Source organism: Mus pahari, unplaced genomic scaffold (genome assembly GCF_900095145.1).
Source record: "Mus pahari unplaced genomic scaffold, PAHARI_EIJ_v1.1 scaffold_6677_1, whole genome shotgun sequence".
NCBI lineage: Eukaryota > Metazoa > Chordata > Mammalia > Rodentia > Muridae > Mus > Mus pahari.
The window spans coordinates 16,945-33,952 of NW_018391950.1; the positions used below are offsets into that span (position 1 = coordinate 16,945).

General features: G+C 43.4%; 1 protein-coding gene and 1 pseudogene across 1 annotated transcript; both read left to right on the forward strand.

Moving 5' to 3' along the window:
• The first annotated feature begins 4,569 nt into the window (after positions 1–4,569).
• LOC110314774 lies at positions 4,570–5,565 on the forward strand (annotated as a pseudogene).
• Positions 5,566–13,967: 8,402 nt separating this feature from the next.
• On the forward strand, positions 13,968–14,936 carry LOC110314773 (olfactory receptor 2A12-like). The gene has a single exon (XM_021188997.1). It carries the CDS (start codon positions 13,989–13,991, stop codon positions 14,934–14,936), a length of 948 nt encoding a protein of 315 aa, XP_021044656.1. The 5' UTR covers positions 13,968–13,988.
• The last annotated feature ends 2,072 nt before the right edge of the window (positions 14,937–17,008 follow it).

Consider the following 17,008-nt stretch of genomic DNA (forward strand, 5'->3'; position numbering starts at 1 on the left):
GCTCTGCCTGTGCCATGCCTGCCTGGATGCTGCCATGCTCCCACCTTGATGATAATGGACTGAACCTCTGAGCCAGTAAGCCAGCCCCAATTAAAAGTTGTTTTTTATAAGACTTGCCTTGGTCATGGTGTCTGTTCACAACAGTAAAACCCTAACTAACACAGGTGACCACATTCCATATCCTGTTGTCTGAGCGGCTCTTATCCCCCAGTTAGTCTAGAGAAGTAAACAGGTCACCATTATTCACCCATGGGCTGTTTCCTCATGCTCTTCCCCCCCAAGGGTCTTACTTGTCCTGATCTTGTTGACAAGCATCTGGGGAGTCATCTTAGCACCCCTACTGGGAACAGAAATGAGCCTTTCTGAGCTCTCAGGGGAGGCTCAGAGAGGAGGCAGGGTCATAAAACCTCAGCTGCTGATCCCACTGGGAAGAGGTGAAGATGTCTGAGCTGGCCTTTGTTAATCAGGATTTTAAAGGCACCACCTTCAGGAGCCAGGGCTGCCTGGTCTTTGCAGAGGAATTGGGATAGTTGGCCCCTCAAGCTCCATAGCACCTTGGCATTTTTCTAGAGACTGGGATGCCTCTCCAGGCCCTCTCAAATCTGTTCCTTTAGGGGGAATTCCCCTTCACTATTGTTCTTTTAGACCAAGAAACAGCCACTGAGTGACACATCCCAGGATTTACAAGTGGTAAGGTGGTCACTAGTGTTTGGCTGGTGGGTGGGTTCAGACATACAATGGACTGCATGTGAGTAGCAGGCAAGCCACTCATCTCCTTGTCCTCTGTGCATACATCTCAAACTCCCAGACCTCTTCCCCCTTTGCCTGCTCTTCCTTCTTCTCTTTCTCAACCTTGTTTCCTTCTTACTGCCTTCCTCCTTTTATTATCTTAATGAATATTTATAGATAGTTTGTCTGTTTTAAATCATAATTATTATAAAGAATGTAGAGTCCTGAGTTCAAAGTTCTCAAGCACAGGTTCCTATGCATAAGAGAGCACTGATGGCCGTTGTCTCTGAAGGAGACTTCTCACACCACAGAGAGCCAGTTTGAAGCACTTTGTGGGCAGAGCCATCATGATTTTCTTTCTTGGGGTTAATGCACGTAAGTCTGCTGTAGCCTAGCCTCGCCTCAAGCCCCATATATAGCTGAACATCATTTTGGATCCATAATCCTAAGCCTTTCTGATGTTGGCTTGGAAGCTTGGTACATTGGAACTACCATGTGTACCATTATCTGAATAGACAGGAGGGAAACCTCATCAGGAATACTGGACCGTAGATAGCTGTCCAGCTCTGTCCTGGGAGCTCTGGTAGTGCAGAATCTCAATGAGCTCAACTAGAGGACACTGAAGACTGCATTCTTCACCTTCAACTTGAGAGCCTGTGTGCCACAGCAGAGCAGGCAGTAACTGAGAGCCAGGCTCTGAGGCTGGACCACCTCAACTTCCACCAACTTCTCTCATGCCAAGCTGTCAATTCAGAAGAAACTGCCTTCTCTAGGCCTTAGATTTTTTTACTTATAACACATGAACAAAACAAAACAAAACAAAAAAACTTTTTTCAGTGAATTGTTGTGATGTTAAGCTAAGTTTAATTAAACAGTTCCTAAAATATACACATTATCCAAAACAAATATTAGTTGCTTTTATTATTGCAAAGGTTGGGAAATCATCCACTCAGTCACGCCTTACTGTAGATAATTCTTTCTCATTTGTCTGGGAATTCTCTTAATAGAGTAGGAAGAAAGTCTCCTTTAGGATTCTTCAGACTGTAAGCAGCTAATGAACAAGAAATGCAGGATGTATCCTACTTGGGTAAGGGGTGGGAGGTGGTAGTACAACCAGAAAGGCTTCCTGTACCCTAAGGTGGGAGAGAGGCAGGGGTGTGCAGGACACACAGTGTGCTTGCATGAAGATTTGTGCCTGGAGACAAGGGAGGTGGAGGAGACAGCTGCATCCTGAGGCTTAGTCTTCACAGAGCAGCAGGTTAGGCATGAGCAGTGTGTCTGCCTCAAAGGATGGGGCTTCAGAGCTGTTAAAAGGCTTTCAGCTGGGGCCACATAGGACCAGCTTGAAAATACTTGAAAAACCCCTGCAGCAGTCTCATGAAGAATGAGTTGACGCAGATGAATGCCCAGCCCTCAGAGAGGAAAGTGGACACAAAGTCCTGCCCCTAAACAAGAACTCATTTGCAACTGATACCCATTAGGAATGGAGAGGTCAGTTTTCTCCAGTAGAGTATCACTGTGTACATCAGTCACATCCCAAGGTAAGCCACATCCTCAGGAGCTTTTGTTTTGTTTTTTTCTTTCTTTCCTCTAGTTTTTTTTAACTGTTGTTTCCTTCCTTCCTTTCTTTCTTTTCTTTCTTTCTTTTTTTCTTTCATTCTTTCTTTCTTTTATATCTTTTTGTCTTGAAAGAGAATTTGAGAGGAGAAAGAACATGAAGTTGGGTGGGGAGGATCTGGGAGAAGTGGGGGAGGGGAAGAATATGATCAAAGTACGTGTATGGAAAATGTTTTAGTTAAAAAAAAAATTGAAGAAGAAAAACATAGAGGCTAGAGTCATAGAGAGCCTGATACAAAACTGCCAGAAGAGACGATGGTCCCTCACCTTGGCAAAACAAAAGATGTCTGTGAGAGTAATGAACAGTAGACTGGACAGGACAGAGGATGGTCCCCTGACCTGGGAGAAAGAAAGGATGTCTATGAAGGTGACTAGCAGTAGACTGATCAGGAGAGGGGATGGGAACAGGGAAAGTGAAGACTGGGGATAGCTTCAAGTCTCTTTCATGTTTCTACTCCTATCAAAAGCAACTCCTGCCTTAAGCACTGTCTTGCTCATCAGCATATGAGTGGAAACCTACTTCAGACTACTTAGAACAGTGTTTGGAAATTTCCTTTACATATATTTCCTAAAACATTTGTTTGTATGTGTCTATGTGCTTACATACTGTTTCAGGATTATACTTAATATTTGTAATGCTGGGCAATATATTGAATTGTTTAACTTTAGGGAGCACAGCCAAGCACACACTAAAGGGACCATTTTAATTTTCTTCCACGTTGGATCTACTCACACTTGTAATACTATACATGTGTCACTGCAGCCTTGCTGGTAGGTGTGTGGGGATGTGAGCCTAAGAAGCAGAGGTGGGCGTGGCTCTGTGGTGTTCCTCTGCAATGTCCAGATGAGTGATGGTGCTGAGAACCTCTTACTCTCATCAGTGCCTAATAGACAGCTGCCTCCGTGAGATGCCCTCAGTAGTGTTCTCTGTTCTCCTGGAGTGTCTGATGTTATGTTTGTGCTTTAATAAGTCCTTGCAAACGTATTTTGAGTATTTCCTTTTTTGTTTTCTTGCTTACCATTATTTTTTCCCTTCATGGAAACTGCTCTTTTAGTGAAATTTTACCTTGGCTTACCCTAAAATGATAAATATATTTATCAGGTTTTATTCAAGAATTTAATTATTTTAGATCTATCACTGAAATCTACAGGACAGTCAGAATTGATTTTTGGGGGGTGGGGGGTAGGGAGAGGGACCTTGAAGGAAAACAAGGAAGAAAAAATTTTCCTGCTTGAACACCTAAAGGATCCATCAGCATTCTCTGGAATGACTACAATGTCTGTAGCTTATTACATGCAAGAACATCTATCATTACTCATATGACTCTATGTGTGTGAGCCTGTGTCTGACTGACATTGGTTCTTTCTTCTTCATCTATTTGCAGTTGGTATGGGGGGGAGTGTCAGTGTTGGTGTCTGTGTGTGTCCCTCTCTGTATGCGCATGTGTGTGTGAGAGAGAGAGAGACAGAGGGGGGAAGGGGAGAGGAAGGGGAAGAAGAAGGGAGAGGGAGAGGGAGAGGGAGAGGGAGAGAGGGAGAGGGAAAGGGAGAGGGAGACAGAAACGGAGAGGGAGACGGAGACAGAGACAGAGAGAGATTTTGTGTGAGCATGTATGCATGCGTGCATGTGGGGATGTGTGTGGTCAGAGAGTGGCATAGGATTCTTTTTCAATTCCTCTCACCATATTCATTGAGGCAGGGTCTCTCAGTTGAACTCAGTGCTCATCATTTCAGTGTCACTAGCCTACTTGCTGCAAGTTCTCATGTCTTTGCCTTCCCAAAGATGGATCCAGAGTGTGAGAGAGTATGTGACCATCATATGTGATGTGGTGTCTCCAGGAGTTAGGAGAGATGCTTTAGATGTCCAGCATGATCATGAGTCATGGCGGTCATCAGCCTTATTTGACAAATGAAGAGACTGAGGAACTGTGAGGTTCAGTAACTTGAGAAGAGAGCACAGGATCTGACCACTGAACTCAGAAGCCACATCCCATAACCTACAGCCACTTTATACATTACATATAATATATATTACAAATATGTGGCTTTGCCTGTACTCCTGTGCAACATGTATGTGTGTAGCCTGTGGAGGTGAGAGCAGATACACTGGAACTGGAGTTAGACACAGCTTTGGGCTCTCTGGTTCCCTGAAACAACACCCAGAGCTTAACCTTTGATTCATCTCCTCAGCCTATATCTTCCCTTTCTGCCTCTGTCGCTGGCATGTGTCAGGTAACATATAGAATAATGGATTTTCTTACAGGCTCCACCATGTGGATAATTCCAGGGCAGAACCAAAGTTGGGTTTCTGAGTTCATCCTGATTGGCTTCTCCAGTGACCCCACAACCAACAGCATCCTCTTCATTGTCTTCCTTCTCATCTACCTGAGCTCAGTCCTGGGCAATGGGCTCATCATCATGCTGGTCTGCCTGGACACACAGCTGCACACACCCATGTACTTCTTCCTCTGTACTCTCTCCCTGTTGGATATGAGCTATGTCACCACCACCATGCCGCAGATGTTGGTGCATCTTCTTGTGCACTCTCAGACCATCTCCTTTGCTGGCTGCTGGCTGCAGATGTATATGTTCAGTGCCCTGGGTATAGCTGAGAGCATCCTCTTTGTTGTGATGGCTTATGACCGGTATGTGGCCATTTGTTATCCACTGCGCTATACTGTCATCCTCAACTGGGGGCTGTGCATTCGATTGGCAGCAGGGACTTGGATCTGTGGTTTATTTTCTTCTTTGTTGCACACTTTCTTCACCATGAATCTGCCATATTGTGGGCCCAACAGGGTTGACCACTACTTCTGTGAAGGTCCTTCAGTGCGTAGCCTGGCTTGCATGGATACTCAACTCATTGAAATGGTGGACTTGGTGTTGAGTGTTTTTGTGGTTGTTACTCCAATTTCCCTCATTGTGGCTTCTTACATTCACATTACCAAGGCAATTCTCAAGATCAAGTCCACCCAGGCCCGCTGTAAAGCTTTCTCTACCTGTGCCTCCCACCTGACTGTGGTCACATTCTTCTATATTCCAGCCATTTACATCTACATCAGGCCAAACTCCAGCTACTCCCCTGAGTGAGACAAGCAGATCTCACTCTTTTACAATGTCTTCACAGCCTTGCTCAACCCTGTAGTCTACAGTCTGAGGAACAAGGACATCAAAAGGTCATTTCTCAAGGTGATGGGACTTGGTAGGATGGACTGGTGAGCCAGCATCCTGGGAAACAGTAGTTAGAGTATTCACCATTGAAGAAAAGAACAGAGTCTTTGTTGGGTATAGCTGACCTGTGCATTTGAACCGATGTAGTACTTAGTAATTGGGACAAACTATCATGAAACCAAGATGGATGGCTGTCTCGATTGACAGGGTACATAAGGTACAATCCCAAATACCTCAGTCATCCTGCTGGATCATGACTGCAATATTTCATTTGCTGCTCATGTTTGTCATTGTAGAGTATGAGTGGCCTTCTGTGTTCTCACCTCCATCCTCAGGGAACCTTATATCCATAATGTAACAGAAGGGAAGGAACAGTGGACCACCTCACTATGACTCAGCTTCTCGAGAATGGCCTGATTCTCTTTCTACACATCAGGCTGGAGAGATGGCTTAGTGGTTAAGAGCACTGACTATTCTTCCTAAGGTCCTGAGTTCAATTCCCAGCAACCATGTGATGGTTCACAACCATCTGTAATGAAATCTCTTTCCACACATCCTTTTAGCCACAGAAAGTAGTATGGTCCAGCCTGAAAGCAGGAGGAGGGAAGATTTTTGTCTATAGATACATAATCAAGTTATTGGTGTTAGGGTACAGTATGTGAAAATGTGTTCCTGTATATCCAGTTGTTAATTCTGTACCAGCAGAGAGCTAAATGCTGGCACAATCTTGGTATTGTTATTTCTATGGCTCATCACTGGTCTCATATTTTGTAAATATTTCCTCTTTCTCATTTGCCTAAGGCAATCTAGAACCATATCTGACTGGCTGTAATAAATATCTGATAGCCAATGGAAGTGGAGGGCAATACTTCCCGGGAGAGAGATGGGTACACCAAGAGAAAAAAATAACATGTAGGAGATTGAGTCAAAGAACAGGAATGTGATTTGAGGGACCAGAGTGACACAGAGACATAGAGATAACCCCTTTATTATTCTAAAACCCAGGATTTGCCAGGTTAATTTTAGAGTACTCAAGAGACTGTCAAGCAAAAGGACTAAACTTTAAAATATTAAATATCCTCTTGGGGGGGGGGAGGGATCCGAGAGAGTCCTGCTATAAATTGGCCATGGTCTGATATGTTAGTCTCTCTAACCTGGTATAGTTCACAGAAAACAACAGCATACCTATCAGCCAACACAAAACATGTTAACTGTGGATAGCATGATACTAGAGACAGTAGAAGGCCAAGGCACTATTTGTAAGTAGCAGAGCATGTGTTGTCAGTTAAGCTGATAGGAACCAGTACAGAACCAATAAAATACAAGCTTCACATATAAGCTCAGTGTTGTCTGTGGGTGACCATGGTGACCTCTCGTGTGAAAATCATGCACTGCAGAAAGAGAAGGAGCTGGGTTCTCATCAGAACCTCCCTACGTCTGCTCTAAGTTGTAGACAGCATCCAAGGGCGTGTCTTATCTTTGGCCATTGCCCACTTTTTCCTTTTCTTCCTATGATGGTGATTCTTATGGACAGTCTATCATCTTCAAAGTAGCTCTTCTCTGACCAATCAGCAAATTCCTCTCTGATTCAATGACCGAACTATTTTCTTCCTATTTAGGCCTCAGCCACTTCAAGTTAATTTGGTGGACATATATTTTTTAGGTAAAGTGTACTTTTCATTCATAGTTAATACTCGGTACTATTGTTTACTTACATATTTATCACATAGCCTGGGCTAGCCTGGAACTTCCCACATTTCTAAGGTTGCCTTGATTTTTTTTAATCTCCCTGCCTCCACCTCCCCAATGTTGGGATCATAGGATGGGACACCCCACCTAGGGGAATTTTTGATTCTTTGATTGCATTCTTTCATTATAAAAGTTTTCAATTTGGTAAAATCCAATGCATGCACTGTTTGTTTGTTTGTTTGTTTGTTTGTTTGTTTGAGACAGATTCACATCCTGTAGCACTGCCTGGCCTGGCCTGGCCTGGAACTATGTAAACTAGCCTGGCTTCACACTCACAGAGATCACCCAGCCTCCTTCATACTCCACCACTCTGAGCCAAGTAGTTTTGTTTCTTGTTAGTTTCAGTCGATCTTAGATATTGTTTCTTGATACAGTGTCATGAAATTTTACTTCTGTGTTTTGTTTTTAGGTTTCTTTTTCTTTTTTTTTTCTCTTCTCACCTTATGAATCTATAATTAAATCTTTATGACTAACACCGAGAGAGCCAGGGTGGCTGTTTCATTCTCCATGTGGCACTCAATAAGTGTGGCAAGGTTTTCTCTGAACCTCTGTCTCCTTATCAATCCTGATGGAGAAGAGTCCCTGTTTGGGCCTGACTGCCTTTCCAGGGCTAATAGGGATTAACAACAAGAGGGAGAAGAGTTGGAGTCATAGCCGTGGAACAATGCTTAGCAATAGCACTTCAGGGGCCAGGGCTGTGCTATGATGTTTCTGATTAGTACTGATTGACAATTACTAAGATGTAAATACACACATCATGGCCAATGTCATCGATGCCAACATACCACTGAACAATAGTTGAGATCACATATCATTACACAGTATTTCAAGTGGCAAATGCACCACACTAAACAACTGCTAGAATGCAGACCACAGGAAAATATAGTTGATCATCAGGATGTGAAGAGTTTTGGAGCTTTTGTTGTCTTTTTTTTAGAGATTTATTTATTATTATATCTAAGTACACTGTAGCTATCTTCAGGTAAGTGAGAAGAGGGTGTCAGATCTCAATACAGATGATTGAGGCCCACCATGTGTTTGCTGGGATTTGAACTCAGGACCTTCAGAAAAGCAATCAGTGCTCTTAACTGCTGAGCCATCTCTCCAGCCCTTGTTGCCTTTTTTTTTAATGAATACAACTCCAGACTGAAGCATTCTATTCCCTCAGGTGCTAGACAGCTGAAGTACATTCTCGGACAGGGTGTCTTTGATTCCAATACAATTTATTTAATTGTCATGTTATAATTAACTTTTAATATCAGTTGCATTTATGGATCAGTTCATAGGAATTCTAAATCATATCAAACAACCACTGACACCAAGAAGGACTTAGGGTCCAGTCTTCTCCTTCTGGTTACTTAGGAAACCAAGACATAGAAAGAAGACAAGGATGGAGAATCAATGTCATGAAAAGCAGTCCAGTACTTGTAACAAGTGCACAACATCACTATATCTTATTCTAACAAGCCTAGAAGGGAAGAGGTTCCTATTGGAATTGTACAGAAAACAAAAATCCTAGGCAAAATAGCAGCTAGCTCAAAAGAACATCCTCTAGACTTTGATAGATTTGGCCCTCAATTCTTCTTTGCATCCAAGAGCCATGAGCCCCTGGGAGAGTTTTCTTACTCCACTGGCATGGGGTTGTCAATGCTGACTTCTGTGGTGCTATGCCACTTTTTTACTCTTTTTCTGTTTATGTGTATGACTGTCTTGTCTCCATGTATGTATTTATGTACACCATATGCATTCCTGATCCCCGGGGAGGTCACAAGAGGGTACAAGATTTTCTAGAACTGGAGATGTAGATGGTTGTGAGATGCCACCTGCATGCTGGGAACCACACTTGGTCCTCTGCAAGAGCAGCAAATTGTCTTTCATGAACCTAACCTCCAGCACTCATTGTTGTTGTTTCTTCATGAGCACCAGAGTAGCTGGATAACTTTCTCAGATTTTTAAACAGTAGGAAAGGGAGAACTTTGATTTACCCCAAGGTAGTTGAGGAAGGAAAAGGAAAGCGACTCAAATATGGTCTCATTATTGCTTGTCTGGGCTCAGGATTTGGACAGTAAAAGGAATCACAATGAGAAACTGTGTTCTTAGCCTGTGGTTCATCTGACCAGGTTCCTTCTCCTGTTCTCTGAACTGTGCTTATTCACCAGTTAGTCTAGAAAGGGGAACAAGTCACCTCCCCTCACCCATGGGCTGTTTCCCCATGCTCTGCTCCCAGGAGTCCCACTTGTAGTGCTCTTGTTGACAGCATCCTGGGAATCACCTTAGCATCCCTTCTGGGAACAGAAATGAGCCTTTCTGAGCTGTTGTCGGGGGAGGCTGAGAGAGGAGGCAGGGTCATAAATCCTCAGCTGCTGGTCTCACTGGGAAGAGGTGAAGATGTCTGGGCTTGCCTTTGTCAAGCAGGATTTTATAGGTGCCTTCTTGAAGAATCAAGACTGCCTGGCTCTTGCAGAGGAATTGAGAGACTCGGCCCCTCAAATTCTACAGCACCTTATAGTTTTCTAGAGACTGGGCAGCCTAGAATCCCAGCTAGCTCAATTTAGTTCCTTTATGTGGCTTCTTCAAAAGAGCAAGAAACAGCCACTCAGTGACATATTCCCTGGATTTACAAGTGGTAAGGTGGTCACTGGTGTTTGGCTTTTGAGTGGGGTTCAGGTGGCTGTGGAACTGCAGGTGAGTAGTAGTCGAGTCATCCATCTCCAGTTCCTCTGTGTGTACATCTCAAACCCCAGACTTCTTCCCCCGGGCTTGCTTTTCTTTCTTCTCTTCCTCAGCCTTGTTTTCTTCTTTCCTTCCTTCCTCTTCTTCCTTTTATTTACTTAATGACTATTTACAGAGCATTTATCTGTTTTATGTCATGCTGATTATGAAGAATGTGGAGCCCAAAGATCTCAAGTGAAGCAGAAAGCCCCATTTATGAGAGAGCAGTGATGATCAGTGTCCCCCCTGAAGGCACTTTCCTATGCCACAGACACAGCTTCATGCACACTGTGGCCATGGCCATCATGGTTCTCTTTCTTGGGTGTGAGGCATGTAAGTCTGCTGTAGCCTAGCTTGTCTTCAAGCTCGTTATGTAGTCTAGCTTCTTTTTGACTCCTAATTCTAAGCCTTCTAAATGCTGACTTTGTAGGTTGGAGCCACCATGTGCAGCATCATCTGGTCTGGAACTTCATCCTTATGTCTTCTTTTGTAGCGTTAGGATCACAGGTTTGGCCAAAGCAGAGGGCACTTGGCTTGGAAAACATAAAAGGTTGTGGATGACTAAATGGTCTTCCCATGTTGTCAAATCATACCTGAATTACTATTTTTTTTTTGGATCTGTCTACCTTAACTACACTCTAGGGCCTCCCACACACAGACAAGAGGGAAAATCTCTCCAGACGAGCTCATCTGTCATTACCCTTCCAGTTCTGTCCTGGGAGCTCTGGTGGTACAGAATCTCAGTGAGCTCAACTAGAGGACACTGAAGACTGCATTCTTCACCTCCCACTAGAGAGCCTGTGTGTTAGAGCAGAGCAGGCAGTGACTGAGAGACAGGCTCTGAGGCTGGACCACCTCAACTCCCACTTACTTCTCTCATGCCAAGGTTGTAATCTGGAACATACTGTTCTCCATGTCTTAAGTTTCCACACATGGGCAAAAATACTTCCTTTCAGTGAGTTGTGATGTTAGCCTAAAGTTATGGAACAATGGCTGGAATGTGCAAATTTCTCAATAAATATTAGTTGTTTCTGTTATTGTAAAGGTCAGCAAATCACCCATCCTGTAATACACTATAATAGATAATTCTTTTTTGGTTGGGTGACAATTCATTTAGCAGAACAAGAAGAAGGGGTTTTTCCAAGTTATTGTCCAAAAATTTTTATCAAACCCTTTTAGAATTCTTCAGACTGTAACCAGTCAAAGAATAAGAAAGGCAGGATGTGTTCTACCTTGGGTAGGGGTGGGAGATGTTAGCAAAGGCAGAAGCAGAGGCTTTCTAACAGCTGGGTCATGCTGAGGCCACCTTGTGGGAAACAATGTACAGGTGATGGTTCACCTCACCCCATACTCTGGAGGAAGCTTGACAAGTGTCCTAATGTGTGAGAGAGGCACTGGTGTGTAGGACAGCAGTAGTGGCCCAAGGATATTTGTATATGAGAGAGGGGAGACGGAGGAGATAGGTGATTACAGAAGCTTACTCTTCATCGAGCAGGCATATTAGGAATGTCTCTACTCTGTGTGTCTGCTTCAAATGATAGGACTTTGGAGCTTTTAGAAGTTTTTCACCAGGGGTCAGATAGGACCCGTGTGAATTCTTCCAGAAACCACAGCAGCAGTCACATGAAGAACATGTTGATGCTGACAAATGGCCAGCAAGGAGAAGAAGTGGACACAATGCCCCCCCCCCCCCGCCCAAGCAAGAAGCCGTTTGCAGTTGATTTGTAATTGATATCTATCTGTTAGGACAGGGAAAATGGGTTTTCTCCAGGAGAGTCTCGCCCTGTTTATCAGTGACACTCCAGGGTAAGCCATGTGCCCAGGAGCAGCTGGCCAACAGGAGAGTGACCCGATGATTATGTTTTGTCTTTTAGTACTTTTTTTTGTTTTGTATTTCTTTCTTTTAGTTTGGTTTTGTTTGTTTGTTTGTTTGTTTGTTTTGTCTTGGTTGAGAGAGTCAGAGGAGAAAGAACATAAAGTTGGGTGGGGAGGATCTGGAACAAGTTGTGGGAGGGGAAGAATATAGTCAAAGTATATTGTATCAAATAATTTCTAAAAGATAGAATAAAAAGGATTGCATTGAAAGAGAAATATTTTGAGGCAAGTGTACATGGAGACACTGATAAAGAAATGTCAGGAGAGATCGTGGTCTCCTGATACGGTTTGAGAGGAAGGAAGGCTGTGAGGGTGATGAGCAGGGACTGGTCAGGTGAGGGGATGGGGACAGGGAAGGTGAAGACTGGGGATGGCTTTAAATCTCTTTCATGTTTCTACTCCCATCAAAAGCACCTCCTGCCTTAATCATTGTCTTGCTCATCAGCATATGAGTGGAACCCTAGTTCAGACTATTTAGAGTAGTGTTTGAAATTTTCCTTTACATGTCTTTCCTTGATCATGTGTTTATATGTGTCTATGTGCTTATATATTATTTCAGAATTATACTTAATATTTGTATTGCTGGACAATGCATTGAATGTGTTCAACCTTAGGGAGCATAGCCAAGCACACACTAAAGGGATCATTTTAATTTTCTTCTCCACTGTAACTACTCACACTTGTTAATAGTAGACATGTGTTACTGCAGCCATGCTGGTAGGTGTGCCTGAGAAGCAGAGGTGGGCGTGGCTCTGTGGTGTTCCTCTGCAATGTCCAGATGAGTGATGGTGCTGAGAACCTCTTACCCTCATCAGTGCCTAATAGACAGCTGCCTCCGTGAGATGCCTTCAGGAGTGTTCTCTGTTCTCCTGGAGTGTCTGATGCTATGTTTGTGCTTTTCTAAGTCTTTGTATGAATATTTTGAGTGCTTCTTTTTTTGTTTACTTGCATACCATTATTTTTTCCCTCCATGGAAACTGCTCTTTTTAAAGAATTTTATCTTGGCCTACCCTAAAATGATATATGTATTTATTAGTTTTAATTCTAAAAATTTGTAGCTATAGATTTACCACTCAACTCAACAATACACTAATTTTTGTGTGTACGCAGAGGGAGCGAGGAGTAAAGAAGGAAGATATTTCCTGCTCCCATCTCCACAGGATCCAACATCATCTCCTGGGACAGATATGACACACTTGAACTATGTCATTACTCATATGGCTATATGTGTGTGGGTTTGTGTCTAATGGATGTTCATTCTATTTGCTTCATCTATTTGCTTATTCTGGGTGGGTCCATGTATGCACAACTGATGTTTTTATGCTGCGTGTATGTGTGTGTGTGTGTGTGTGTGTGTGTGTNTGTGTGTGTGTGTGTGTGTGTGTGTGTGTATGTGTGTGTGTGTGTGTGTGTGTGTATGTGTGTGTGTGTGTGTAGGGAGAGAAAGAAAGAGAGAGAACATGTATGAGTTTTGTGCATGTGTGTGTGATCATATTTTTGTGTGAGTGTGTGTGCCTGTGTGTGTCTGTATTTAAAGACTGACATGAAATTCTTACTCAATTTCTTGCACCTTATTCGTTGAGGCAGGGTCTCTCAGTTGAACCCAGTGTGCATCATTTCAGTGTCGCTAGCCCACTTGCTATGGGGATCCCCTGTCTCTGCCTTCCCACAGATGGTTCGAGATTGTGAGAGAGCATGTGACCTGTCATATGTTATGCGATGTTTCCAGGAGTTGAGTGAGAGGCTTTAGATAAGAAATGACTGTTATTAGCCTTATTTGATAGATGAAGAGATTGAGGCATTGGGAGATTCAGTAACTTGAGAAGAGTGGACAAGAACTGAACACAGAAGGTGCTCTTTATTTATATTGAAAGGTGTTATTTTTTCTTCTATGTATATTGGTCTATGCCTATATGCATACTTGTTTACCATGTATGTGTCTGGCCTGTGGAGGTGAAAGAAGGAGTCAAATCCTCTGGAACTAGAGTCAGACACAGCTTTGAGCTGTCTGGTCCTCTGGAGCAGCATCAGTGTTTCACCTTTGAGCCATCACTTCACCCTGTATCTTCTATTTCTGCCTCTATCACTGGCATGTCAATTAAAATAGAATAATGGATTCTCTTACAGACTCCACCATGTGGATGATTCTAGGACAGAACCAAAGTTGGGTCACTGAGTTCATCCTGATTGGCTTCTCCAGTGACCCCACAACCAACAACATCCTCTTCATTGTCTTCCTTTTCATCTACCTGAGCTCAGTCCTGGGCAACGGGCTCATCATCTTGCTGGTCTGCCTGGACACACAGCTGCACACTCCCATGTACTTCTTCCTCTGCACCCTCTCCCTGTTGGATATGAGCTATGTCACCACCACCATGCCCCAGATGTTGGTACATCTTCTTGCGCACTCTCAGACCATCTCCTTTGCTGGCTGCTGGCTGCAGATGTTTGTGTTTGGTGACCTGGGTATAGCTGAGAGCATCCTCTTTGTTGTCATGGCTTATGACCGGTATGTGGCCATTTGCTATCCGCTACATTACACTGTCATTCTCAACTGGGGTCTGTGCATTCAATTGGTGTTCAGGACTTGTGTCTGTGGTTTCTTCCTCTCTCTGTTACATACTTCCTTCACCATGAGCCTGCCATATTGTGGGCCCAACAGGGTCAACCACTACTTCTGTGAAGGTCCTTCAGTACGTAGCCTGGCTTGCATGGATACTCACCTAATTGAGATGGTGGACTTGGTGTTGAGTGTTTTCGTGGTTCTTATTCCAATGTCCCTCATTGCAGCTTCCTACGTTCATATTGCCAAGGCAATCCTCAAGATCAAGTCCACCCAGGGGCGCTGCAAGGCTTTCTCTACCTGTGCCTCCCACATGACTGTGGTCATACTCTTCTATGCTCCAGCAATTTTCATCTACACAAGGCCGAACTCCAGCTACTCCCCTGAGCGAGACAAGCAGGTTTCACTCTTCTACAATGTCTTCACAACCTTGCTCAACCCCGTGGTCTACAGTTTGAGAAACAAAGATATCAAGAGGGCGCTTCTCAAGTTGATGGGACATGATGGGGTGGACCAGTGAGTCAGGGTCCTGGGAATCTGGAGTTAACGTATTCACTCTTTAAGAAAGCAACACTGTATTGGATGTAACTCATCTGTCCATTTGAACCAACATAGTACTTGGTAGGTAGACAATCTATGGTGAAACCAAAATGTCTGTCTTTTTGAACAGGCTACACTAAGGCACCCAGAACCTCAAGAATCTCTGTGGATTATTAACTACAAACTTTGTTTTGTTACTCATGATTTTGTTAACTGTAGGTTGGGAGTAATCTTCTGTTCTCTCACATCCATTCTGAACCATTAGATATTCTGCAGACTACAGATATCTATAGCAGAAGAAAGGAATTGTGCACAGAGCTCGTGATGCCTCAAAGCTTCTCAAAAGTGACATATTGTTTACATATATTTCATAGATTGAAGCAAGTCATATGGTCAGCCACAGTGTCAAACTTTTCAATGTTATTTTCTTCTGACAATGAAGTAATGGGGGTCATGTGGGATGGCTTGTAATAAGTTTCTCTACCAAGGACAGTAAAGAAAAGGGATAGTGTAACCTATCATTGTACCACAGAGATCAATATCATACATGAAAGCAATGAGAAACATCTATTGTGTTTTATGTAACTGACATAGTACTGTAAACTAGTGAGTGTCAAGTAATATAAACAATGTAATATGTGTGTGTGTGTACTACAATATACTACAACCAGTATATGTTACCAGTAGTAAAATTAAGACAATAGCCTGCCTAACCTGGTCAGCTTAGAGATGTGACTTTGTGCTTTAAGTCACTGTGGGTTGTGGGTAAATATGGTGTTGTAAAGATACAATACTTGACCTCAATGGACCTGGGTTCTCATCTTCACCTTGGTCACGTGCTCAGTATACGAAAATGATTTTGGTCAATTTACTTCTTTCTGTATCCCACTTAATTACTCAAAAAAAAATTTAAGACCTTGACTTTGTTCCAAAGCTTGTTTGGACACTGGAATTCTGTCTCTGTCCTTCTCTCCTTTCCCATGTGGGAACACAGCAGGAAGGTAATGGTCAATGAACTAGGAGGGTGAAGAAAATGTTCAATAGATCCCATTCATATTGCCACCTGACCTCAAAGGTAATGATAAATCTTGCCTGTCGATGTCACTGGGTTGAGAGACACCTGGAAAACTTGTAAGCACATTTCTCAGTGCCTGTGAGGTGTTTCCACAGATGTTAGGCATGTGGGTCAGTCAATCAAGGGGGCATATCTTCTTTGTGTATGAGTGGTACTCTCTCATAGACTGGGATCCCAGATGGAAGAAGAAAGTCTAGCCACAGGCAAGTGTGATTTTCCTTGACTGTGACTTCTGTCATTGCCATGCCTTGCAGACATTAGATTCCAGCTGTTTCAGTCTTCAAAGTGGACTCACACTGGCACTTCTCCAAAACCTATTTCCCTATAGATCCCTGAGCTGACAGATTCATAAAGTAAACCCAAGATTAATGTTATTTCCACCAGCAGCAGGTTGTGAGATGGAAAAAGACATCAGATATCTAGAAATGAGGGTGCAGTCACTGAGGCAAATCAACAGGGTTCATCGAGAGAGAAAAATGGAGGACAGAGGCATGATTATAAAGCATGAACAAGTAAGATCTTGCCGTTACGGAGCTTGTACTTACATGATGCTTGTGGATGAGAAGGAGCTGGATATGGGAAGAGCAGAAGCATGGATAAGCCTCACTTAGGAAATGACTTCCCCTTGTTCAAAGAGCTGAGGGCTGCTGGGAGTAGTGACCCACATCCCAGCACTTTGGAGGCAGAGAAGGGATGATCACTAAGACTTTGACTCCAGCCTAGTCTACATAGAGTTCAAGGTCAGATAGAGGTACACAGTGAACTGCTCTCCCCACCCCCCACCCCCAGCACACACACTGGAGGATGCTCAGGAAAGGCAGAGATAAATTATATGGTGGGGCAGATCCTGAGTTCCCGAGGATACTGAGACATTGATTGGAGGAAAGTTGTACTCTGAGGGATGATAAGCTTCAGTATAACCCTGGCCTTAGGAGGGGGTAACTGGGAAAGGGTGGGATCAAATGCTGGGACTCCCA